Here is a 27,612-nt window from a genome sequence, read left to right on the forward strand (position 1 = left end):
TACGAGTTTTCTTTTCGGTTCACAAAAAGTTGGAAGCAGTCAAAACATTCTAGTGTTGTAACTCAGTGGCATCACATTTTATGAATGCTTGTTCTAATAAAAGCCAGTTGCGAAACCTAGTGTCGTAACCTTAAGCTTTAAAATTTTCACTTACATCTGAACTTATATTTTATTTATGTACAGTATTTATTTGTTTATGTACTGTTTGTATTATGCATGTATGTATATATGTATACTCTTTTACTTACTTACTTACAAAGTTGTATGTCATTCATTCATTCACTTACTTATTTAGGCCTATCATAAGTACTAAAATCTTTGTTACACAATTTCAGAGAAGTAAAATTCATTCTTACAACAAAATTAATCACTCTTGCTATCTACATTTATTTTGTCTCTCTCTCTCTTTTTCTCACGCACATTCTCTCTCTCACTCTCACATACTCTCTCTTTCTCTCTCTAAGACAGTGGTGACCACCAACTCGTGCTCTTTATGCAAGAGCAGATCCAAAGATGTTGGAAGGATAGATAGATTACTACCGGTAGTATTGTCGCTGTTGAGGCACTTCTGTCACCACTCCTTTCTCCCCAACTATGCTAGCACACTACACACTCTCTATTCTGTATTGTGTGAAAATGCTATTTACATTTTATATTTACTAACCTTTATGGTTGTAGAAATAAAAGAATAGCATGAAACCTAAAATTAGATACCGGTATGGAAGATGGTACCAGTATGTTATTAAGAAACAGTTAAGCCATGCAAATTACTACCGTAATCTTTATAACAGATAATAATGCATAGCCTATGTCATAATTTAAATTGCATCACATGATACAGGCCTACACAGTCTAGTTACCTACCTGGGATATACTCTTACTAAATAATTTTACTTTTAATGTTGGAAATGCTGTTTCATAAGTGTTTATTGAGCAGCTCTACAACCAAATGCTCAATAAGTTACACTATGAATTCTGAAAATTTCACCTGCGTTTTTTCTATTAAAGATCCAGGTTTAATTGAATTTGTTCAAAACGACATTAATAAGATCATAGATATAGTATATTATTTATTTTTCGTAATTCCATAGATATTTTAAGGATGAACATGTTTTGCAATTACTTTATAATAATAGTTTAATACGTAGCAAATTAAAATAACCTATGATTCCATTGTGTGGTCACCTGCAGTGATTTTCTTCTGGTGAAGAAAGTGGTGGAACTCTGTGTAGAAAATACAACATACTGGGATTTCTGTACAGTAGGCCACCGGTACATGGGAATTTTGTCGTTTTTAACCTACTTTTCGTCGAACTTTAACCCTGCGCTGGTGACCTGAAAAAAATTACATCTGTAGTGACGTGGGGTTTGAGATACCCCATTTCATTTTTTGGCTTTTTACTGAATATGACATGGAACATACTGAAGGAAGTATTGCAAGCAGCTAGACAATCCATACATAACAAACCAGAGTGATCTAGTAGCAAACAAAAAACAAAGCAAGGTGGGGTGTGTCAAACCCCACGTCACCAACGCAGGGTTAAGAATCATCATCATCATCATCATCATCATCATCATAGATAAGTGTTAGGCCCACGTAGCCTGTTATAGTTTCGATTCATCTCTTTGCTTGTCAAAAGCATCATATCGTCGGCTTACAAGCAAAACACATTAAGTCAAAATTATTACTTCTGAGAAAAAGATGTTTTTCTTATGGCAAAATATTATTATTTTTAGTAAGTTCTCTCTGTTTAAGTTTATTTCATTTTACAATTTTAAGTTTAGGGCGGCTTTTGTTTCTACAAATTATCTACACAAATAAATTACTGGTATCCCTTAAATTTACAAAACTTCATTTCTCAAACAAGTTTATTAAACCTTGTCGGACTGTAAAGAAAACAACTATCCCAATGACCATATTTTACATGTTGTACAATATTATAGTCCATGCTGAATCTTTCAATTTTATTATTAAGTAACTTATTGTGAAATTTTAATTTTCCTCCAATTTTTTTTCTATTGTTCTATTAAAATTATAGCATATAGCCTATTAACCTGTTGCATCCTACAGAATATTTTGTCAATTTAAGGGTTATGTGCATTATATACGCCTGTTTGAAAATGGCTTCAATTGTTAATGTGTTTTGCTTGTAAACAAATGATATGTTGGTCTTTTAAACTCTTCAAACCATTATGACATTTCTCATAGTGTTCCAGTTTGTATCATTATGGAGAAAACATATTGTGTAAAATTTTGTTTCAATTTAATAATATTTAGGAGTGACTCTTTGTGTTCAAAATATTATATAGTAACGTAAATCTGTTGCCCTGTCGCCATCATGTGATGGAGCTTATCATTGAAGCTACCTTTGATAAAACAACTGAAGAAAACACTGTGTCTACTGGGTCAGTAGTACTTCTCTTCAAAATATTTAAAGACATGCGGCACCTACAGACCAATCAGTGTAAGCCTTAATAGTTCAATCTCTTGCTGACATCCTTAAATTTTGCAATCAACAAACTGTAGAGAAACAACAATGGAAGCAAACAATCCTAACATGACATTCAGTAAAGGAAATCAACTGAGGGGTGACTATAGAAATTCTGTAGAACTAACCATAATTTTCCTTGAAAACATCTGCTCGTGGTATCCACTTCCAAGCTCCAGGTGCCATGCATAACGTCAAATGGATGTCTAAGGCCATCTATGCCATCACGATGTGGCTTTTTCGTAGTCAGTTTAAAAGACTGCTTCAGAAGAAAGAGGAATCCGTGATCTGGCTACTTTAGCTCTCCTGATATATCTTAGGACATGGGTGACAGCACCATTAGCTGCTCATGCTCCCCTAAATGACTTCAACCTCATGGTTAAACTCTTGAGATATTCACATGCTGCTATTTCTGCTGAAACAAGCACAACACTTAGTCTTCAACTCTGGTAATGGTAGATACTTATGCTGGGTCTTTTTGATTCCTGAGTACTTTCTGAAGTATATCTCGCCAAAAATCATTCTGAATGGAAAGATGACGAATCATATAACAAGGCCTTAAAAACCACTGTGAAGGGATTGGCAGTCATTAATGACAGGGCTGAAATTATACCCCCCCCCCCATTTAGATATAATTGATATTGATATTGATATATTTATTTCTACAACTCTTATTTGGTAATGGGTCGCCACCACATCTCATTTAGATATAATTGGAGAATAAAATTAATTCCACAATAGCTAGGCTGACCAGATTTTTTATGGTCCAGCAGGGGATATAGGCAATTACAAGAAAAACCACAAACGCTTACCTAGTCACTCTCAGTTGAAATGTTGCAGAAAATACATGTAAGTTAACAGTAAATACAATGATAGAACTTCGTACACTAAATTTGTAGAGTATCTTAACTTTTTTAATTAAATACATAAACACACGTAACTTCTACACATAATCGTAGCCACTAAGAATTCAATTTCAGTACAGTACTGATGCAAGCATGAAAGTCTTTCACATAATATTGTACACACTGAACTCTAACACATTTTACAAGTATTTGTCTGAAGAATGTATCTTTTTAAGGATATGTTCATTCCCATACAGCTTCACATTAAGTTCTTCACATGAGAAATGACAGTTTGTTTTCACTTGTAACAAAGCTGTAACTGTTTCAACTTTCATTCTTGACTTTTGATCAGTCAAGATTGAGTTCATTGTGGAGAAGTCTTTCAACTGATGAATTACTGGCTGGAAGACACATAATTAATGACACCATTTTGAGAAGATTTTTTGTTTTTGAAACGTTGAAAAACAGACAAAGATGCTATGTTCTTCTCAAATAATGCAGAATATCTCATACTGTTACTCGCTGGTTCTTCTGTCTGATACTGAGAACCGTTAAAAAATGTGCATGAATCGCAGCAGTTCCAGTAAAGTGTTATTGAAACAAAATCAAAGCTTCTGGGGACAAAATTAATTTCCAGGGACAAAAATGGAGACATTTGCTCCCCAGGGGCAGCAACTCAAAACCAGAGACTGTCCCAGGAATTCGGGGATGTCTGGTCAGCCTAACAATAGCAGATCATGTGCTAACGGATTCTGTATTCACAAAATGTTGCTTGAAAAATGTCATCTTTCATAACAAATTGTTCTCTTCCAATAGGGATGACTTATGCGAAGTTTTACCGTCAGATGGCAGGAGCATTCCATGTGGCGCAACATGTTTTGTCATATGCTACAGTTGATTACATTTTCCCACTTGTTGGTTTTCTGTGCGTGTCAAAATTATATTTACAGTTATTTTGTATAACCTAGTATAATTTAATATAATTCAATATTTTCTTACCTGATAATTTACAATAAATAATAACGTAAACCTGTAAAATATTGAGCGATTCCCCGAGATGGGTGGGGAAATCTGCAGTATGCAGAATGTAAATACGAGTAAATTGAATGTTCATGAACCTAAACGAGAACTTTGAGACCAATATGCACGAATAAAAAAATTGAAAATATGTCGAACGTGTTATTGCCCTCTTTAATAATTAGTATTTAAGAACCCTACACTAAAAACAGGATATGCAGCCACCAATGTGTTTTTTATAGGGAAGAGACTATCGAGATTGAATTCCTTTTATTTTTTTGTAGTTGCAGAAAGATCAAATGCAATTTTTAATAGGATGATATAATATGATCGCAATAGTATCACGATTAGTAGTGTGTTTTGTAGGTTAAGGACATGCAGTTTTGAATACTGTGTGGGATGATTTTGAAAATCTGAACTTAAAACATGGCTTTAATAATTAGGGTACACTACATTAAAAACATTATTCACGAGATGGATTTCACTAGGAATCGTCCTGGATAATAAACATTTCAGTTTATCGAGAGTTTACTGCAGGCGTAAAATTCGGAGACTCCTACAACTACCAGTACTGCATATAATCTAAGCTAACATAGCTCGCTGTCGAGGTTGCATATGTTTTTATTAATTTTTCTTTTTCCTCTTCCAAAATGAAACTGTAGTCAACAATTCCTTACTTGAAGTAGTTAGGCCTACTTTTATTTAAAAGCTAGCACTTTCGAGGCCCAATTTTATTACTTATATTTTTTAAGGTTTAAAGCATACATTCAGAATATTTCGGGACCTGACTGAAGACAAAAAGCTTTCCCTGGTTTTTACATAAAGGAACATAACAAAAGTTTGCCATTTTTAGTTGTTTTTAAGAGTATTTAATATACTAACACTACGTATACCCTCAATGTTTATATATCGAAAAACAAATGCACATGCAAAGCGCATCCCTCGTAGTACACATGCGCTATCTGTTGGTGCTAGTTCAGGATATCCCTTTACTCACATCGAAATTGAAATAAAAATCACGTTTAAGTATAAGATAAAGAATTCTAACATTTTGAACACCGAATAACAAATAATCAATTATTATAGAATCTCTTAATTTATCTAAGCAATGCATATAACAGTAATTTCTTCAGAATTACTGTTCTTCATAAGCTTAATTAAAATTCACTCATTTATTTTTATTAAACTCTCTTCACTAAACAGATAAGATTGATATGATTTCTTTTCACATGGTGCTTATTTCAGAGATTTTTTGTCTTCTCTTTCTTCTATCTTTTAGTCATCTTCATCTGTTTTCATTCTTCTTTATATTAATATTTAGTTGTGTTCATCTTTTTTTCATTGGGTTCATTTTCTCTTCCCATCAAATTTCCCACACCTTGTGAATATCACATAATTTTTTGTTAAATTTCTCTCTATCGTCCCGCTGTCTTCTGCATTTAAGACATACCTACCAGTAGGCCTATGTATCACTATTTTCCTTTTTCAGGCCTGTTCCACAGGGGAATTTCTATGAGTGGAGGTGCAACATGTCCGTGGGGCCAGATGGAAGCTGGTCCAGAGAAGGCACGCAAACTAGGAGCTCTTTTGGGCTGTCACCAAAAGTCTTCCAAAGAGCTCGTGGAGTGTCTTCGTACTAGACCTGCTCGTCAGATTGTGGAGCAAGTCAAATACTTCCAGGTAACAGTCTTTGTCATGAATTGTTATGGGAAGAGGGAATTCATTCGGAGTTACAGGTATTAAGTTTACTTGAAATATCATATAGTATATACTTCAATCATCAATCACATAATCATACAGTAAACAATAGAAAGAATCAATAGTAACCAACAGTACAAACGAATCCAGCGATATCCTTTGAGAGAACCATATCCCAAACAAATATTTATCTTAGTTTTATCTTCCTGCAGGTATGGATGTACAATCCTTTCTCTCCATTCGGTCCAACAGTGGAAACAGCTGGATCCACACCATTCCTGACTAAACATCCAGTAGATCTTATTTTGGAAGGCAATGTTCAAGATGTTCCCTGGATGGCAGGTGCGACAACAGAGGATGGCCTGTGGCCTGCAGCAGGTAATTATCCAAACTATATTAACTTTCATTTAAAGAACAAGCGATTTTTATTATACATCTTGATTACACAACTTTTAACACTGTATCACTTCGGAATATTTTTATAAATTTATTATCAAAAATGTGTTCATATACTGTAAAACGGAGTGAATAGCAACAACTTCGAATGTTGTCTATGCATAAATGCTTCAGAAATTAATACAAGACCACAAAAAAATACAGTACCTTTATCTACTTTTTAACTTTAAGTTAAATCCTGAAAATCTAGAAATTTTAAAATTATATGCAAATATATTAAAAAAATAATTTCTTTTTGTTGCTATTCACTCCTTAGGTGGGATGAATGACAACAAGTATTTTATTCTTATGTATTTTAACTTACTAGTCATCATCATGTAGGTTGAATAGCAACACAATTTGTATATTTTAAAAAGTAAAATAAGAACATACCGGTACCAGTAGGCCTACATCACTTCGGAAAACGTATTATTTGTCTTTCTTGTGTTAAATTTGTAATGACAATAGTTGTGATGGTGATGGTGGTTGTGGTGGTGGTTAAGGTGGTAGTAATAACAATACCAACAGCAACAATGTTAATTACAGTGGTGGTGAGGACAATTATAATTTGTATGTTTCATTGCAGACTGGGTAGGATGTGACAGAACACTGGCAGAACTGAACGAAAGATTTGACGAACTTGTACCATTCATCCTTGACTACAACTACACTGTTGCTGCAGACAAGAAGCAGGAAGTGGTGGACAGAATCCGTGAATTCTATCTACAGAACCAGCCTGTATCATCCAAGACCATTAAAGGTGTGATAGAGGTAAGAAGAGACCAGAGTAACGTGCAGATCTTTACCCCTATTGTTTGTATCGGAATACTTATTACATCACTGCAGTACGGTATTTTTAAAGAAACTATTAGCAATGGCAATATGTAACTCATTCCATTCTTCCAATTGGAAATCTCTAATTATCTGTAAAGGATTACTGGTACCGGTACTGTAAGTTTCTTGATGAAAACGAGTAACTGCTAACATAATAAGAAAAGTCTTGTTATTCAAGTGTAACCATCGGTAAGTACTGTAATGTGTTTTCATTATACATTCTTAGTTGAAAGAGGAGGTTGATTAAAAAATGAATTAAATAAAATTAAGAAATAGCGGAAAGTTGGGATCTCTTATAATATGGAAGACCCCTTACATTATGGAGACAATAGGGATATCATGATGCCACTAAACATAATACAATTGAAATGAAAATGTTGTTGTTGTTTTCTAATGCCAGGCATTTGACAAAGTCATTTGACCTCCTGCACTCCAATATTTTTACAAAGATATGTCATGGTCAGCCACTGAAGCACAGATTTTGAGGTGTTCTGAATCCATTTCTTGATTTGACTTGCACAATGGACAGTTAGGGTACTGATATATTCCAATTCTATGCAGGTGCTTGGCCAAACAGCCATGGCCTGTTGCCAATCTAAATGCAGCTGCAGACGATTTGCGTGGTAAATCTGGATTATAATGCAGAGAATTCCATTTTTTTCCCTTGAGATTGTGTTATCAGATTTTGTTTGTTGAAGTCTAAGTATGCAGATTTAATAAATCTTTTCACAGAGTAATACGTAGATTTAGTACCAGGTCTGCAAGTAGCAGTGCTGCCCTACTTTGGCAATGAAAATGTTAATTCCATCTCTTCCATTCATTGTGCTAATCAGAGAGGTACAGCAGGGTTTCCCTAAAAACATCCCCCTTCTGCTCATATTTCAGCCAGGGATAATATTTCTCTTCCTCAACTTCCGCATTTTTTTAAGAAATGAATTGTTAATATGTATGTAGGTGTACTTTCAATAATAATTACATTACAATTGCATCTTATTCATTAATTTTTTTTTTAAGACTACAAATTTTCAATCTTTGCAAACACTTGTTACATAGGATTCATAAATTGGCAACTTACTAGTGTGATATATTTAAGCGCGTAAGTAACACTAGTAAGTTGCCAATTTATCAATCTTCTGTAATAAAGTGTTAAAAGTAGTGTACGCAAGACTCAAGATGGACTTGTTACATGTTTCTACATCACAGAAAGATTAATATTACACATTGATGGGAGAGACTTTATATCTTGTGCAATATTTTTAATGGTAATTAATATCAATTGATATAGCATATTTTATATATATATATATATATATATATATATATATATATATATAGACACACACACACAATTTTCACATATTTTTTATGAATGTTAAAAATATGAAATGCAGATTTTCGATGCCAGCAAAAGATAAAGAACAAAAAATTGAGAGCCATCTCCTCCTCTCAGATCGCATGCAGCTTCAATGAACAACTTGAAGACCTTCTCCTTTGGTATGGTAGCTTAGCACAGCTTCAGAGATTTTGCTGAAGCTTATTCTTTAAAGTGAAAATGGGTTTTCCTGTTTTGGTTTTTAAGTTCAACATTATACATCCCTCACAGTTCTTCTCATAAACATAATTTCACAAACTATTAAAACATTTTCATCTTTTATTCCAATCATTTAAGCTTCACTTCCAAAACATAGCACAGGTCGTGCTATTAAGATCTTATACAACTGCATTTTAAAGTATTTTTTACTAAATTCTTAAAAAATGATAACTAAACTCTTGTGACAAGAAGAACAAGAGGTTAGTGGAAAAGTAGAAATTTGTCAGTAGTTTTTTTATAGGCAACGATTTAGTTGGAGAAAAATATTTGCTGGAACTCATCTCATCAATTTAGCAATTACCAAATAGACTTGTACTGGGTACAATATGTGTGACTGGGTGTCAATGGCGTTCCAGTGCATTCTGGATCAACTAAACCACTGATTATAAGTAAAGAATTTTGCTTGGCTGAGTCGTCGTCGTCGTCGTCGTCGTCATCATCATCATCATCATCCAAACAAGTATAAGGCCCAAGGCCTGTTACAGTCTCAGCGAGTCATTCTCGATTCATCTCTTTTTTGGATGGCCTAAAAATCTCTTCCTTTGGGGATGGTACCGGTATTGAAGCATGGCTTTTGGAAGTCTATTACGATTCATTCGTTGGACATGGTTTTTCCACTGCAGCTGGTACTTGTTTTAGAAACTGTGAGACTGGTTGTAATTGAAGTCCTTGCATGATATCCTCATTTCTTTTGTGGTCCAAGTGACTATATCCTAATGTTGCTCTTATAAATTTCATTTTACAGGCCGCTATTCTGCTGATATCCGCACTTCTCATTGCTTGACTGAATGATGCTTAAATATTAATCATGTATGTTACTTTAAGAATAAATATACACTTATGTAATCATTACAAATTCATGTTTTCAGATGTGCACAGATAGAACATTCTTGCATAATGGCGTCCAATCTGCCAAGCTGCAAGCAGCTGTTAACAGATCTCCAGTTTATTACTATCTGTACGGATATAGAGGAAAACACAGTTTCTCAGAAATAATGTCAGGCACAACAAAGAATTTTGGTAAGGTAATAAACTAAACATAAGCACAAAATCGCTATTACAAAGCAACTACAAACTTAGCACTAGTATTTTCCAGCTAGAGGGCCGTGGTCTGTCGGTAATACAACCAAACATTTCGTCCACTATTCCAGTGGATATCTTCAGTGGCGTAGTACATGTGAGCGGAGAGATCTGCTATCTATATCAAGGACAACTGGTGTACCATGCCACTGAAGATGTCCACCGGAGTAGTGGACGAAATGTTTGGTTGTATTATCGACAGACCACGGCCCTCTAGCTCGGAAAATATCAATTCTAATGACGCCAGCTGTGAAAGCCTACATTCTAAGATCAACTACAAACTATTACAAGATTTTATTTGTTATTGATTCATTTTGTTGTTCAGTCAACTGTCCAAAGACAGAATGAAACCTCATAAATGAAACCAATAAGGCATCACTCATAAGGCAACGAGCCCAGGAGATAATGGGGTAGGGTGGCCAGTTCCTTTCCTTTCTTCAAAGAATTGTATTTTTTTTTTTTTTCAGACAGAAGACCTGCCCTTGAGCAAAACACTATGAATGAATGAATGACATAGGCATCCCCATACCATTCCATCTTCATATCCAGTTAACCTTCACCACCTCCCACCATAGTACACAGACACTCCCACTCACAGTGATAAGCAAGCCAGAACACACATATAACAAGCAACAGTTAATTAGCAGGAGATAGAGAACACAATTCTCAAACAGCCATATGGTATAAAAGCCATATTGCCTTCTTAAACTTTTTAAACAAATTTTAACACTGTGAAGTTTTTAAAATTCCAAAGTTTTTTGACTTTCATTATATTTAAATATTACAGGATGTTGAAAATCTACTCTAGTCTCAGTGGCGGTTCCTTGGGGGAGGGAAGGGAGGAACGTCCTCCTCATATTTTCTTCTTTTGAAAGTAAATACCAAATAAAATATGTGCCTTGAAATTCGAGGAAGATTCGATAATTTTTAAGTTCACAGCTATAAGAAAACTCGGTTGATCGAGTTTTAAACGATGTGCGCTCATGTGCTGTAGAAAACTGTGAGAAAGATGCGAGATTGACTGTGTAGAGGAAAGGCACTCCATTCCTCCTCTACTGCAGTTAACACACATGCGAACTAGTGGCCAGAGAAAGAAGCAGAGTTTTAAAGCAAGTAAATGAACGGAGAGGGAGGAGATCTTCCTCTGAATCAGTCATGGACGGGAAATAGAAACCGACTGGTCGTGCAGCAAGCTCGCTACCGCTGCCACCTAACGATGTAGCATTCAACCGGACTATATCACATCTAGGAGGAGACACAACAAAAACAGTTTTAACGCAACGCTATGAAAGACACCATGTAAACTTTTTTTAAAATTATAAATCAAAAATATTATTCATTGCACTTTATATAGGCTACTATTCATGGTTTGAAACTTTAGTGGATATTTGAAAGTTAAAGTCGGGTTTATGCAAAACAAAGAGGAAGTAGTTTTGCGTAGTTGGCCCCTTAAATTCACTTCATTGTTTATTAGACAGGGCAACAGCCAAGTTGTCAGTTTTGTACAAATATATTTGAAATTGAAAGTAGGTACTCCAAACTACATCATTTTTAACATAAAAAATTAATCGGCCACCGGCAGCTTTGAACAATAATGATAGTATGACTTTACAAGAACTGACATTCTTCAAAAGTATGTGATACTGATCTTGTAAAATGTACATGTGACAACACAGACCACGTGGGTGGGTGCAGTGTTCTCGCTTTCCTCAGATTATTTCCCATTTCCATTTCCATAAAACGGTTCCGGTTACGAGTTAGTAGCTAGTCTCTTCCAACACGTGTGATGCTGTAATGTGCTCGAAAAATGCTACGAGGTTGTGAATTTCCTTGTAATTGTTAATTTGTGCAATTATTCAACAATGAATGGAAGTGAAATCTTAATATATTTTGGACAATTTAGGAAACTCAGTTTACAAGAACAGATTATTGCTATACAGAAGGGAAGGCCAACCCCAACACTACCTGGTCTTATATGTATGCATGTAGGCTAATTTGTAGCATGTTTCATTCAAGAAGGTGTCATTTAGTGCTGTTAATTTCTTTCCTCCTCTTAAGAAATATGCAGGAGCCGCCACTGTCTAGTCTATACGTCACTCTATTTAAGGGGTTAGGTACAGCTTACAGCAGTAACATTCTTGGAAATAGTCAACATTTTTTCCCTTCATTACAGCAGTGAAAATTGGTATGTGTAAAACACTTTCCTTCTGCTATATGGGGGGGGGGGAAATTCTATATTTTTTCAAAACTCATAATGGTGGTAGTTCACTGTGCAGTGATGAAGTATTTCTCTCATAACTCATAAACTTTTAACTTTTTCATGTTCTCTCACTTTTATTTTATTGCTGAAACTCATGTTTACAATATCATGTTCTTTCAACTACATTCCTTAATAAATAATATTTGTTTTATTTTGTGTTAGAAGAAAATACTGACATTTGACCATTTTTTTAATGAATTAAATTTTTATCAGGCAATCTATCAAAGGTAGAGAAGTGATCTTGCATCATATTGTACATATGACAAGCATTCTATACACACAAAAAATTTCATCACAGAATGTTGGATAGTTTTTGAGTTAAGTGGGAAATGCTTCATCACTGCACAGTGAACTGAATTTAAAAAAAAATGTAAATCATTTTTTTAAATCGTAAAAATATTTTTTCATATAGCAGAAGGACAGTGTTTTACACATACTAATTTTCATTATTGTACAAGATACAGTAATGGAGGAAAAAAAATGTTTAATATTTCCAAAATTTTACTGCTGTAAACTGTACCTAACCCCTTAGATTGTAGGTAGGTATCTAACGCTATAGATTTATCAATCGAGTTATTTTCTCTCTTGCTTTCCAGTATTTAAATGTATCGATAAGACTTGTATTTTTTTAAGTGCTTCACGGTGTGCTAAATGATTCATATTCATTTCTTCTTCTTCTTTAGAACACAATACACAATTTGGAGCAGACAGGATGCGAATCAATCCTATGTAAAATCTTTGCCCAGACAATCATGACCTGTAAGGAATCTGAACATGACCACAGAAGATTTACGTGATATGTCAGGAATTAGATCAGGTCTTTCTAGTAAATTTTTCCAATGAGAATTTTCTGTTGTTTTGTTTTTGTTCAATTTTAGTGCCTTTCTTTGCTAGAATGTGGCTCTCTAATTACCGCTTGTACCACAATGTGCGGAAATCCACTGAGAAAGTAGGATTTTATGCCCTTAAATCTCATACTCATACTAGTCAGTCATTTCTTCATTTGCGGTATGGTTCTCTCAAAGAATATCGCTAGATTCAATTGCACTGTTTATTACCACCCACTATATTTCATCTTTAGTATGTAGCTAACAAAAAATTCCCTCTCTCTGCAGGTGTGAGTCACTTGGATGACACAGGATATATCTTCGAATACGACTTCAAAACAGATGAAACTGAGCAAGACAAGGAAATGTCTAAGCTATGGCTTGATATCTGGATGGCATTTGCAAAAACAGGGTAAGAAGAAAAATTGGCATGAATTTCTAATTCATTATATAAGTTACTAATATTCTACTTATTCTTGCGCTATTTGTGGGTAGCTACCTTATTATGTAGCCTACGTCTCTTTGGCAGAAGTAATTCAACAGTGAGGCGCAACATGTAATACAGTCAAATCTCCGTATAATGATTATTCGTTATAATGATAAACTCCTCTATTGCGATTAAAAATATAGTTCTCAGCATAAAATGTATTCCTTCAATGTAAAAATTCTCTCGATACAACGATATCCTCTATTGTGATATAATTATCTCTATTGAATGATACACTTTAAATGGCCCCCAGTGTAGTATTTTCTCTCTGTACTACGATAAAGCCCGGATAATGAAATGTTTGTCGCTAAGCGATACAGTATTAGTGATATTCCAGAAGAATATTTAGTGTCTTTGGATTTAATAAAGTCTTTATGTGTGTCAATTTCCGTGCAGAGAGCTCTGAAAAAAACTGACATAAGTGATTTCTTTAAAAAAATGTAGGACAGTACAATGGGCAGTGTGTGAATCACTTCAACAGTTCCTATCTAGTGATGTTCCAGAAGAGTATTTAGTGTCTTTGGATTTAATAAAGTCTTTATGTGTGTCAATTTCCGTGCAGAGAACTCTGAAAAAAACTGACATAAGTGATTTCTTTAAAAAAATGTAGGACAGTACAATGGGCAGTGTGTGAATCACTTCAACAGTTCCTATCTAGTGATGTTCCAGAAGAGTATTTAGTGTCTTTGGATTTAATAAGGTCTTTCATAAGTGATTTCTTTAAAAAAATGTAGGACAGTACAATGGGCAGTGTGTGAATCACTTCAACAGTTCCTATCTAGTGATGTTCCAGAAGAGTATTTAGTGTCTTTGGATTTAATAAAGTCTTTATATGTGTCAATTTCCGTGCAGAGAGCTCTGAAAAAAACTAACATAAGTGATTTCTTTAAAAAAAATGTAGGACAGTACAATTGGCAGTGTGTGAATTACTTCAACAGTTCCTATCTAGTGATGTTCCAGAAGAGTATTTAGTGTCTTTGGATTTATTAAGGTCTTTATGTGTGTCAATTTCTGTGAAGAGAGCTCTAAAACAAACTGACATAAGTGATTTCTTTAAAAAAAAATGTAGGACAGTACAATGGGTAGCGTGTGAATCACTTCAACAGTTCCTATCTAGTGATGTTCCAGAAGAGTATTTAGTGTCTTTGGATTTACTAAGGTCTTTATGTGTGTCAATTTCTGTGAAGAGAGCTCTGAAACAAACTGACATAAGTGTCTTGATAATCCATGTTGAATCTTTCGTACACTACTTTTAACATTTGAATATAAATAATTGATTAAATGGCGATCTTACTTGTGTTAATTATGTAAGCATGTGCGGCTTACAGCTGTTTTGGTGTTACTTGACACCATCCTCAGAGCCTTCTGTGTCTCGGCATCATCTCAACTTCGCTGCCTGTTGTGTCAGTGGCGTATACTGGTTAAAGGGTTTGGGCTACCGCTGACCCTATTATTACACAAAATATATCTAACAATTACTTTAATTTTAATTACTATGGTAAAACTAATAATACAAAATTATTACAGTATGTTATATTATAAACTTTTTCTTTTGTAATTTCCTTGGGCTACCGCCGGTAGCCCCGGTAGCCCGCAAAATACGCCCCTGTGTTGTGTGGGTGCGTTCATGTGATGAAGAGTTGAGTCAAGATCAATTTCAGAACACACACACTATTTGACTCAACTCTTCATCACATGAACGCACCCACACAACAGCCAGCAAAGTTGAGATGATGCCGAGACACAGAAGGCTCTGAAGATGGTGTCAAGTAGCACTGAAACAGCTGTAAGCCGCACATGCTTACATAATTAACACGAGTAAGATCGCCATTTAATGAATTATTGACATAAGTAATTTCTTAAAAAATATTTAGAACATTACAATGGGCAGTGTGTGAATCACTTCAACAGTTCCTATCTAGTGTCAGTGATGTTCCAGAAGAGTATTTAGTGTCTTTGGATTTAATAATGTCTTTATGTGTGTCAATTTCTGTGAAAAGAGCTCTGAAAAAAAACTGACATACCGGTAAGTGATTTCTTTAAAAAAATATATACTGTAAGCAGTACGGTACAATGGGCAGCATATTAAGAGGGTTTCATTGATAATTTTAACACTTTGTACCATAATATACGCAGCAAGTAAGCTGAATAGAAAACCTCTTACGAATTAGGTCTTATTTTTAAAACCCTCCTTATAACAATACATCTCTTTATAACAATATTTTTCTTTGTTCCCCTAAATATTGCTATAGAAAGATTTGACTGTATCATAAAAAATTTCGTGAATTAATTCTCTCAAACTCTAGTGAAACGCTTATATTAAAGTAAACATTTTAAATAAAAAGATCCACATGTGGTAGCGACTAGGTTACATCCATTTTCGGCTTTCCCTTTAAAAATTTTCTAATGTTCCTTCAATGGAATGGCGAAAATCTAAGTGAGACAAGTGGCTAACAGGCTTGGAGCTCACATTGACATAATTTCTGAGCCCCAATTTCCCTTGCAAGGACGCGTTTTCGCGTACCTTTTTCTCCTTCCATTTTTTCTATTGACATTGACAATCTAGAAAATTATATGGCAGAAGCCATATGCAGAGGCCGTAGAATTATAGCACCTTTCATAGATGATGAAGCTTGGTATTTAACACCATTCTAGTGTAATAACTCATTATTTTCAATTCTGGCACTTACCACCTTTGTTATTTAAATTATGCAAATATAAAATTTATTAATAAAAAATTAATGAGTCTTTATTCGAAATTCAAAACACACAATTCCACTCAATTTAAAGAATCATCCTCTCTGCATAGCTAAAACTGTCACCACTTGACCCACATGACAAGATTACTAATGAGACATTGTTACATTAGCTTCAGACTGAATACTTTTTTTATACCTATGGTTATATATTAAAAAAATGAAACTATATACTCATTCGTTTCATCAGTCAAATGGGCTCATAATTTGCAGGAATCCAGTGCCTGCTAGACGAAATTTTGAGTGGAAATCAGTAACATCAAATGTTCAGGAAATAGATTACCTTTATATTGGTGGCCCGAAGCATCTAGAAATGAGGAAAAGTGATGACCTCGGACATCGAAAGTTTTGGGACTCCCTGCCAATTGATGAACCACAAATGAGGGTGGACACTCCAATAAAAATAAAACACACCGAGTTGTAAGCAGCAGTATGATGGACAGGAGGAAAGTGTCCATTCCAGAGCGATTCTTTATCAACTTCCTCATTGCTATTGTCAACAAAACATCACCACTAATAACAATAAAGGAGTATTAAGACATTATGTATTAAGCTTATAATTTTTTTCCTGTCCTTCCTAATATCCTTTTATGTGATGGGGAAAAAATTGCACTGAATGTCATCTTGCTATTGTGAGGCTGAGCAGCATAACTAAATCAGAGTAGTCATAAAGATTGAACTAGAATACTAGATCATCATCTGTAATGGAAGTAATGATCGATCTAAGTTTCGAAAATTCGAAGACAATAAATAATAATGGGCTTTAAGGGTAGTTTACAATTTCCTTTTTATCATAGGATGGTTTTAACCAATATTTCTTAAATAGATTTAAGCTAGAGATCCCAGATTTTCATAATAAAAACTGGGACACAAAATAAAATGTTCTGGTACCACGGCAGTTCCACATAATGTGGGCTTATATTTAAATTTTCGAGAGTTTTTAAGGTGCAACATGTTGGTTAGGCTTATTTTATAATAATCTATTGATTAGATAATAGTCCTGTGAATTGGCATAGTATGCTTTTTCTAAATGAAAATTAATTTAAGCCACTAAATTTAATTATTTATTTATAACTTTAGCTAATAAGTAAAAGCAATTTCAATTGTTTTACAAAAATTGTGACAATGTTGTACCTTTGTAACCCAGTATTATCTTTGTCTTCAACAATAGTTATCCATGGGCCAAACACATTCCTCAGTTTCAGACGAATTTGTTGATTTGGAGATTGAGGGCTAGGCTATTTCTCGGAAGACTGAACAACTTTCAAGAGTATGATATGGGATATAATTTCAATAAACTTCATGGTTACCGATGTAAGATGTCTATGGTTCATGGCATTAAAATAATTACAAATTTGTACTAATAAATCAATAACATGAAGGTAAATAGGGATACGATATTGTATTAGAAACATTAGAATGTCTTCATTCCTTCAAGCCAGCAGCATACTGCTTTCGTAGTATGTTGCAGCCTCATAATAATGTGTATAATCCGTAATCACCTTCACATCAGACGCGGATGGTCCAAGACAAAATCATCTTGTCCGAAACAGAATGTCCTATGCAGTATGCAGCCAATCTTAGTGATCGAGAGAAACCAAATTGCTAATAATTCTTAATGATCGAGAGAAACCAGATTGCTAATAAGTCATCATCAACATTTTCATCATTTAGCATTATCATTGGAGTAGTTCACCTCACCATGCATCTCGCCATTCAGCAAGAATCAAACTGATTTGATTTTCAGGATGCAACTGCCTGAAACTAGTGCTCTAATTGGTTGGTCGTCGCAACAGAACGTCAATATTGTACCTAGGGCTCTGTAAAGACTTTAGCAAGCAGACAGTGATCTTCACCGCGTTAAACATAATCACATAATCACATCGTAGCTTTTATGATTAGGGTTGGGGACGGAGCGGTTCGGTTCGGAGCAGTTACTATGACGTCATTACTCGGTTGAACCGAGTACAAATTTGTGGCGGCAGATTTAAAATTTAGATAGATTGAGTCGATTTTAGAACGTACTTTGGAAGTAAAACCAAGCTTGTTTTAAAAGCGTTGAAGTAAAGCGCTTTCGCTTTGCCAATTGACGAGAAAAAAGTGCTTCTCTTCATTGCAAAATGGCGGCTGCAAATTTCATTTGCGTGATTACAACTATTTGCGGAGTTATTTTGTATGAAAGGCCTATTTAACTTTCAGTGTTGTTATATATGACAAACGAAATAAAATTGATAAAATAATTTATAATACTAACAGCTAATAAATTAACATGTGATGTAAACATTAAACGCTGCAGCTAATTAAAAAAGAAGATAGAAAGAAACAGGCTCCATGAAGCGCTGCCTAAACACTTAAAAATAACACACAGAATTATTTACTATTACGGAAAGTGGATAAAATAATCAATAAAACGTTGAATCTTAAAACGGAAGAACATAATGTTTATTTATTTTATAACATTACTAGCCTTCAATACAACTATGTTCTCTTTGGTGAAGAGTAATATTATTAATAAATTAAAGTAATTAGGTAATATAATTCGTAGAAATAAATACAAATAAAATTATGACTGATGAGGTAACACAAATCCAATAAACACAAATAGAAGAAAAATATAATGCACTTTTTTTTTTAACATATTTTAATATTAATCAAACACTCTAATAATAATAATAATAATAATAATAATAATAATAATAATAATAATAATAATAATAATAATAATAATATTATTATTATTATTATTATTATTATTATTATTATTATTATGTACAGTAATATGTTCAAACTGTCAATGTTCATTAGGTCCACTTGACAGATCATATAATAGGATGAACTCCTCTTCAATACTAAAGGCCTTTCAGCCCGCCTTGGGGATAAGGAAATAATTTGTCCTGCAGCTGAAAATATTTAAATACAACAGTACCTACGTTGTTGTCTGCTAGAATTAAGTAAAACACGCGAACTCTGTTTGAACTGACCGGTAACAGCTACGGTTAAACGAGTAACTTCGGTGCTCCGCTGCCAAGCATATAAACCGATAGAACCGAGTAACTCAACAGTTCTACTCGCTCCGTCCCCAGCTCTATTTATGATAGTCAATCAATCGCACTGTAATTTTTAGGATTCACAGATAAATGTCTAAGGAAAGCATAGGAAAATTCGAAATAATCAATATATATATATATTGAAAAAAATTAAACTAACTTCGAAGTGATCTGTTCAAAATAAACAAAACTTGATAAGCGACAAACTTTTTTATTTTTCACTTTAGATGGGGGGTCAAAGTGAGAGAAATGTTTAGAAATATTGTAAATTATACTTTCAAAAGTGGCTGCTACTCAAAATCCTTACTAGTTTTCGATTTTCGGGGACTTAAAAGAGTGCCTGGCAGACTTAGTATGCAGAGAAACTAAACTTTTGTCTGTTAAAACTGCGAATTCTCATAAAAATAATCGCGTTGATTTCAAATTTGTTTTCAAATGTTTTCATTGCTTAAGGTTTTCGAGTTAATCATAAGTTTTAAAATTTTTAAACGTTTTTAAAGGATGTACCAGAAGGAATGATGAATAGGAAGAAAGTTCGGGACAGAAGAAGGTATCAGATGATAGACAACATTAAGATTTTTAAATTGTATGTGGAGACCAAGAGGAAGGCGAAAAATAGGAAATTGGAAAATGCTGGATTTGTAATGAAAGACCTGCTCTTGGACAGAAAATTATGAAAATGAAAAGTGGAATTTTTTGCTAATGATAAATAATACAATTTAATTCATTCATTCAGTGTTCTGCCCAAGGGCAGGTTTTTCACTGCAAACCCAGCTTTCTTCATCTTTTCTATTTTCTGCCTTCCTCTTTGTCTCCTCATATGACCCATATATGTTAATGTCGTCTCTCATCTGATACCTTCTTCTACCACGAACTCTTCTCCTGTTCACCATTCCTTCCAGTGCAGCCTTCAGTAGGCAGTTTCTTCTCAGCCAATGACCCAACCATTTCCTTTTCCTCTTCCTGATCAGTTTCACCATCATTCTTTCTTCTCCCACTCCTTCCAACACAGCTTCATTTCTTATTCTGTCTATCCACTTCACATGTTACATTCTTTTTCATATCCACATTTCAAATGCTTCTATTCGCTTCTCTTCACTTCGTCGTAATGTCCATGTTTCTATCCCATGCAATGCCACACTCCAAACAAAGCACTTCACCAGTATCTTCCTTAGATCTTTTTCCAGAGGTCCGCAGAAGATGTTCCTTTTTCTATTAAAAGCTTCCTTGGCCATTGTTATCCTCCTTTTGAGTTCCTGGCAGCAGCTCCTGTTATTGCTTATAGTACACCCCAAGTATTTGAAGCTGTCCACGTGCTCTACTGCCTCCTTTCGAATTCGCAAGTTTATCTTCTTTATTTTTCTTCCTATGACCACGGTCTTCGTCTTATTTGTATTATCTTCATCCCATAGTGCCAGTGGCGGCTCCTGCATATTTCTTAGGAAGAGGAAAGAAGTTGACAGCGCAAAATGACACCTTCTTGAGAGAAACAAGCTAAAAATTAGCCTACATGCATACATGTAAGACCAGGTAGTGCTGAGGTTGGCCTTCCTTTTTGTATAGCAATAATCTGTTCTTGTAAACTGAATTTCCTAAATTGTCCAAAATATAATTTGTTCCATTCATTGTTGAATAATTGCACAAATTAACAATTACAAGGAAATTCACAACCTCACAGCATTTTTCGTGCACACTACAGCATCACACGTGTTGGAAGAGACTAGCTACTAACACGTAACCGGAACTGTTTTACTGAAATGGGAATGAGAAATAATCTGTTAGGAAAGCGAGAACACTGCACCCAACCACGTGATCTGTGTTGTCATATGTAGGCCTACATTTTACAAGTGCCGTATCACATGCTTTTGAAGAATGTCAGTTCTTGTAAAGTCATACTACCATTAGGTATTGTTCAAAGCTGCCGGTGGCCGATTACTTTTTCTTGCGTTAAAAATAATGTAGTTTGGAGTACTTTCAATTTCAAATATATTTGTACAAAACTGACAACTTGGCTGTTGCCCTGTCTAGTAGGCAATTAATGGAAGTGAATTTCAGGGGCCGAAAAGCTCTGCGATACTAACGTAGAACTACTTCATCTTTGTTTTATAAAAATCCAACTTCAACTTTCAGATATCCTCGAAAGTTTCAAATCATGAATAGTAGCTTATATAAAGTGGAATGAATAATATATTTTGATTTATAATTTAAAAAAAGTTTGTATGGTGTATTTCATAGATTTGCGTTAAAACTGTTTTTATTGTGCCTCCTCCTAGATGTGTTATAGTCTGGTTGAATGCAGCATCGTTAGATGGCAGCGGTAGCGAGCTTTGCTGCACGACCAGGCGGTTTCTATTTCCAGCCCATGCGCTGATTCAGAGGAGGATTTCCTCCCTATCCGTTCATTTACTTGCTTTAAAACTCTACTTCTTTCTCTGGCCGCTAGTGCGCTGTTGTCTATGTGTGTTAACTGTGGTAAAGGAGGAATGGATTGACTTTCCTCCACACAAACAATCTCGCATCTTTCTCACAGTTTTCTAGGAGCACATGAGTGCGCGTTGTTTAAAACTCGATCAACCTGGGTTTTCTTGTAGTTGTGAACTTAAAAATTATCGAATTTTCCTCGAATTTGAAGGCATATATTTCATTTGGTATTTACTTTCAAAAGAAGAAAAACGTGAGGAGGACGTTCCTCCCTTCCCTCCCCCCGAGGAACCGCCACTGCATAGTGCTACAATTTAATTATAGTACATTATTCCTATTAGATATAATTGTTACCCGAGAGATACTACCAACCTCTTTACAGCAATAAATGGTTGCTTATGTATGTGGATTTTAGATTCTGCTAGGGTCGAGATACCGGTACAATAAAATTTAAAGTTGACTGAGACATCATTAAATATTCGTACGATTTACGTAAAATGTCTTTAGCTGCTGACACAAGTGACATAGTTCACCAAGTCTGGTTTGTTTCTTACAACTCGTATATTAATGTTTATTCTGTGTGTTCTCTAAAAGGGAATAGGGCTAAGTGGCTGTTTGAATTTTTTCCACTATATTAAACGGCGAGAAGCGTGGCGAGGTGAACTGCTTCATTATGTTCTGCTGAGGCGAGATGAACGACGAGGTGCGCTACTCGGTGAGGCGAGATGAACAACTCCAACATGTTTTTTACCCTAGTGTCTTTCGGATTCACGCGAGATTCACACGGGGAAATATTAAGCATCGAGGTCCGAGGATAAAATCAAGTCGTAGCAGCGACATATCAGTATGTCACGAAACGACATATTTCCTACGAAGCCTTTATGGCTTAGCGATAGTGCTTTTTCTTTTCATTACAAAGACCAGGTTTCGAATCTCTCTATGTAAAACGCTCGCGCGTAAACACAGTGCATACGATGCTGGTAAAATTCATGTTCTGGGAATAATAAGTTAATTAAGTAGTAAAATACCGCTGCAATCGAAAAGTATTGGGAATAAATTTGAATAAGGAGCAAAAAAAAGTTTCCTTCTCAGGCAGGATTCGAACCACAAAAGTCTTAGTTACCAGTCTATCGTGCTCTGAGTGAACAAGGCTCTGAAATCAGATACGAGGGTCGGTCCGGTTTTTTTTGCCACTACTGTAAGTTACGTATTTGTCTTACATAAGTGTATTGTATTTGCTTACACATCATTAAATAATAATAATAATAATACTAATAATAATAATAATAATAATAATAATAATAATAATAATAATAATAATAATCCGTGGCGCCACAGTCCTTGAAGGGCCCAGACCGACCAGCCGACTGCTGACCTCACGTTCACATGCCGAAGAAGAGGTGGACGATCATCCAACCAGAATGGAGGTATCCTGTGGTTAGCACGATAATTCCCCCAGCCGTTATAGCTGGTTTTCGTAATCGGATTTCGCTACTTATCGTAGCTCCCCAATTGCATCATGATACTTGGTGGGCACTGGTCCCATACACTGGCCGAAATTTCATGAGAAAATTTCTTCCCTCATGAGAACTCGAACCAGCACACATCATTATGTATGTATTGCATTTAATCTGAATTCGTTGGTTAAGTTTAGTGTTAGGCCTATAATTATTATTGTAGTCGTAAATAATTTTGTCATTTTGTTCATCAGCACCAGTTTGTTGTAATTCGCTGCATGGTTGTGGACGGATAGAAGAGACGTCATTCAACGGCCATGGACTGTGGAAGGGGAACAAGTTATTTTCCCATGTTTTCTCTCTCTCTGTCTCTCTCTCTCTCTCTCTCTCTCTCTCTCTCTCTCTCTCTCTCTGAGTTCTGCATCCTTGTAATAGATAAATGGAGGATGGTTTGTGTTATAATATCCATTTAAGTTGAACGTGTTAATTGGCGGAGGCAAGCAATAACTCTGGAGGGTCATGGTAAATCTTATTTAGTCATCATCGAGGTTTCGAGCTTACATTTTTGTGTTGCTTAATGACATTATGCCTGAACATTACGTATAATTGTGACGGTAGTGAGATATTATTATAAGTATTTAATAAAATTAATATACAAATTAATTTGTGGAACCAATGAACGTTGGTATCTCCGTTAGGCGTCATCGAAGCTCGTACGTATTGCCCTGAAATTGTATCTTGAATAATATGAAATTTAGAAAGAAAAAGGATGAAATTTAGGGTGTTGTGGAGCGATTTATGAAGTTAAGGGAAATTGTATGACAGTGGGAAAATCTTCATTCTTCGAATTTCTCTACCACAAATGTCATTCCAGTCATCGCCTTGGTGCAATTTAACATTTGCGGATTAATCCTGAGCTTTGGAGCTAAACTGCCGGAAGACGTTCGATCTGTTTAAACAGGAATTGCATGAATTACTTGCAATTCATTATTACTATCAGGAAATAGAGACTTTGCCAACTCGATAACCTTAGCATTCTCGATCGGCCTTGTTTCGTCTCCTCTGAAAGGAACAACATATACGAGTAGGCTACTAGTGTTTCAGCGTTCTGAGATCATTCTACAGCAATGACGGCCTCGAGTTGGTTTGTAGCGGCGTCTCTGCTAGTATGCGGTCTTCGTAGTGTCATCTGCGGACCTGGCCCCATTGTTCAAATCGAACAAGGGCCGTTAGAAGGCACCTTAATGAAGTCACGATACGGACGCACTTATTTCGCCTTTCAAGGTGTGCCCTACGCACAACCACCTGTTGGAGAACTCAGGTTCAAGGTAAGTGAAAGCCAATCAAAATTAAATATTTATATATAAAAAAGGTTTTTATTTGCATCTTCTTTGCGTGAAATACATAGGCCTAACAGTGATGATATTATTTGAAAATAAACATTGACTGCCAAATAAATTGTAACATTTCCTACGTAGGCGCTAAAGGTATGTCGAATTCATTGATCAGGACTATTTCCGTACACAATTTGTCGTCTTCTAAGTGTAGAAATTGCTTCAAATAGGTCTATTAAAATTTACCTCATTTTCTTATAGAAATATGGTAATTCTACAGAAGAACTAAACCAGAAGAGGCACCAAATTTTATTAACAATTGCGTATTACTCGACCGAGACGAGTGGAGCCGCGGGCGTAATGTGAACTATCGCGATGACGCATTACGAATGCAGGAGCAGTACAAGTGGCGCTCCGGGCTGTAGGACTCCTCTGGCCTCGGTCGAGTAATACCACGTAGGTATAGTAAGGGGAAAAAGTATAATTCAGTCGGTTGGTGATTGGCAGTCGGCGAGCATTGAGTTTAGCATAAAGAAGACCGACAAATCTAAGTTCTCCCTTCTCCCGCTCCAATCACTTTGTTTTCTAACGGTCAACGTTCAAATGTTCTGCTTGCTAATTGAATCAGGAATTTGCAAAAGGGACCATGTCCGAAAAAGTAAATTTTAAGAAAACAACAAAAAACTTTTTGTATGGATCTGGCTGTACGACAGTCCAAACATGTTGATACGCAATTTAAATGTGTACATTCTGTAGGACTTGGTTCCTTTTAATGCTGAAATCCGAGAAGAGTGTATGGAGAGCCAGAAACAGGTATAAACTCAATTTGCAAAATATTTGGACTTGGTCCCTTTTGGAAATACCTAATTCAATTATAGTTTATACATTATGTCTTTGACAACATGTGTCAGAGGAAGAAGAATATTGTTTGTATGTCTCTGAAGTCTGACTAATGTAATATGTAGCTAGTCGGCGATGTATGCAATGGAGGGGGAAAGAAACTGGTCACCCTACCCCAATATCTCCTGGCCTAGTCGCCACATAAGTGGAGCCTTCTTGGTATCATTTGTGAGGTTCAGATAGGGTTGCCAACCCTCCCGTATTTGCCCTTAATTTTTAACAGACTCCCGTATTTTTCTCCCTTATTTTTGCACCGTGCAAAAATTTTTATTCCAAACATTTGATTTTGCCGTGAATGATGATTGTTTATATGATAAATTTAGTTGTTCAAGAGATGCATTAAAATGTACAATCTTTGTAGAAGGCAATACTTGCCAAAAATTGATTTTAGTGCTCACCTGTTTAAAATAAAACCATGTTAATGTTAAAAATTTGGAAAAAAAAAAAAAAAACTGGCAAGTTTAGTTCTAAGAATATCAAGTAGTAATGCTCGTACAAAGAGGGTGTTTCATCTCATAAACATTGGACAGATGTTCGGAAAATAAGCACGACACATTTAATCAAATCAGAGCTGAAAACTGCAGTCGACTTCAACTATTACGCGAGACAAAATCTGTCTCAAAATACTCTTAATTTAAGTCTAGCTGCCAAAGTACAGAATAAAGTTGTTTATTTAGTAACTGAACAGAATAATCTGTCTATTTTATATGTGAAATTTTGTCGATTCCTTAGTCTCCCATATTTTCTTCAAAAAAAGTTCGCAACCCTAGGTTCAGACTTGTCTTCGGACAGTTAACTAAACAACTAAAACGACAACGACAACGACGACAATGACAACGACAACGACAACGACAACGACGACAACAACGACAACGACGACAACAACGACAACAACATTATATCTTGGAATATTCCTTTTTATATAATTTATTAATCTCATTTTCATTATGGACAAGAGGCATGTAAAAGATTTTCGTTATCGCGTCACTGTTGTTGTTGTTCAAGTCTTCGAAATCAGAACCGTGCCTCACTTTAATTGCCACTTAGGTCTTCGTCATCTCACTTGGAGTACCTAATTCTGGATCTTAGATAAAAAAAAAGTGGTGCTGACCTCACCTCATTCTAGTGCTGACATCAAGAAAGCATGGGACTTTACCTCCATGCCCCAAAGTGTCTTCATGACCTTAATAATAATAATAATAATAATAATAATAATAATAATAGTAATAATAATAATAATAATAATAATAATAAAACATTTACAATATTTCTAATTCTAGTCACCGCGGAGAAAAACTAGATATGGCAAAGTCGCACACGTTTCTAAAGTAGGTCAGGTAGCTACAGTACCGGTAATTATTATCTTTACAAATCAATAATGCAACTGAGATCTGCAGCTCACAACAAACGCGGTTAGTCCATAATAAAAACGAGATTAACTATAATAGCAGGACGAATAATAGCAAATGTGACACGGAAATTTACACTGACACAATAAATATAATATTAAGGGATCATTGTTCTTTGTACGCCACCATAAAAATTGGATTGCTGCATTTAAGACAGGAAGGACGGAGATCAAAGATGAACACCGTGTTGGAAGAACTGTTCCTATGACCGCTGCAGGAAATATAGATCCCTTGCATGACATGATTTTCGAGGTTCGACGAATTCCGCTCAAGCGCATATCAAAGAATTTGAAAATTTCCTATTAACGTGTCTTTCACATCATTCATTCATTCATACGAGTACATAGTTATCTGCACAAGGGCAGGTCTTTCACTACAAATCCAGTATTCTCCAATGTTCCCTATTCCCCGCCTTCCTCTTAGTCTCCACATACGATCCATGATCTTAATGTTGTCTATCATTTGATATCTTCTTCTTCCCCAAACTTTTCTGTTGTTCAGCATTCCTTTCAGTGCATCCTTCAGTAGGCAGTTTCTTCTTAGCCAATGACCAAGCCAATTCTTTTTTCTTTCCTCATCAATTTTAGAATTAATTATTCTTCACTCACTCTTTCTAGCACAGCTTCATTTCTTATTCTGTCTATCCATTTCGCACGCTCCGTTCTTCTCCATATCCACATTTAAAATGCTTCCAGTCATTTCTCTTCACTTCATCGTAATGTCCA

The 27,612-nt window shown here is 35.3% G+C and overlaps 2 protein-coding genes across 2 annotated transcripts in view; both read left to right on the forward strand.

Annotated features, from left to right (window-relative positions):
* Nucleotides 1-16,863, forward strand: part of LOC138697905 (carboxylic ester hydrolase-like) — a 30,386-nt gene extending 13,523 nt beyond the window's left edge. The window contains exons 5-10 of the mRNA XM_069823494.1: nt 5,841-6,031; nt 6,262-6,427; nt 7,071-7,255; nt 9,779-9,929; nt 13,365-13,488; nt 16,533-16,863. Of these exons, the coding sequence (XP_069679595.1) occupies nt 5,841-6,031; nt 6,262-6,427; nt 7,071-7,255; nt 9,779-9,929; nt 13,365-13,488; nt 16,533-16,743 (1,028 nt within the window). The 3' untranslated portion in view covers nt 16,744-16,863. The remainder of the gene's footprint in view (nt 1-5,840; nt 6,032-6,261; nt 6,428-7,070; nt 7,256-9,778; nt 9,930-13,364; nt 13,489-16,532) is intronic.
* Nucleotides 16,864-23,754: 6,891 nt separating this feature from the next.
* LOC138697906 (venom carboxylesterase-6-like) overlaps nt 23,755-27,612 on the forward strand; it is a 38,524-nt gene continuing 34,666 nt past the window's right edge. The window contains exon 1 of the mRNA XM_069823495.1: nt 23,755-24,572. Within this exon, the coding sequence (XP_069679596.1) occupies nt 24,372-24,572 (201 nt within the window). The 5' untranslated portion in view covers nt 23,755-24,371. The remainder of the gene's footprint in view (nt 24,573-27,612) is intronic.

The sequence above is a fragment of the Periplaneta americana genome, chromosome 4 (assembly GCF_040183065.1).
Source record: "Periplaneta americana isolate PAMFEO1 chromosome 4, P.americana_PAMFEO1_priV1, whole genome shotgun sequence".
Classification (NCBI taxonomy): domain Eukaryota; kingdom Metazoa; phylum Arthropoda; class Insecta; order Blattodea; family Blattidae; genus Periplaneta; species Periplaneta americana.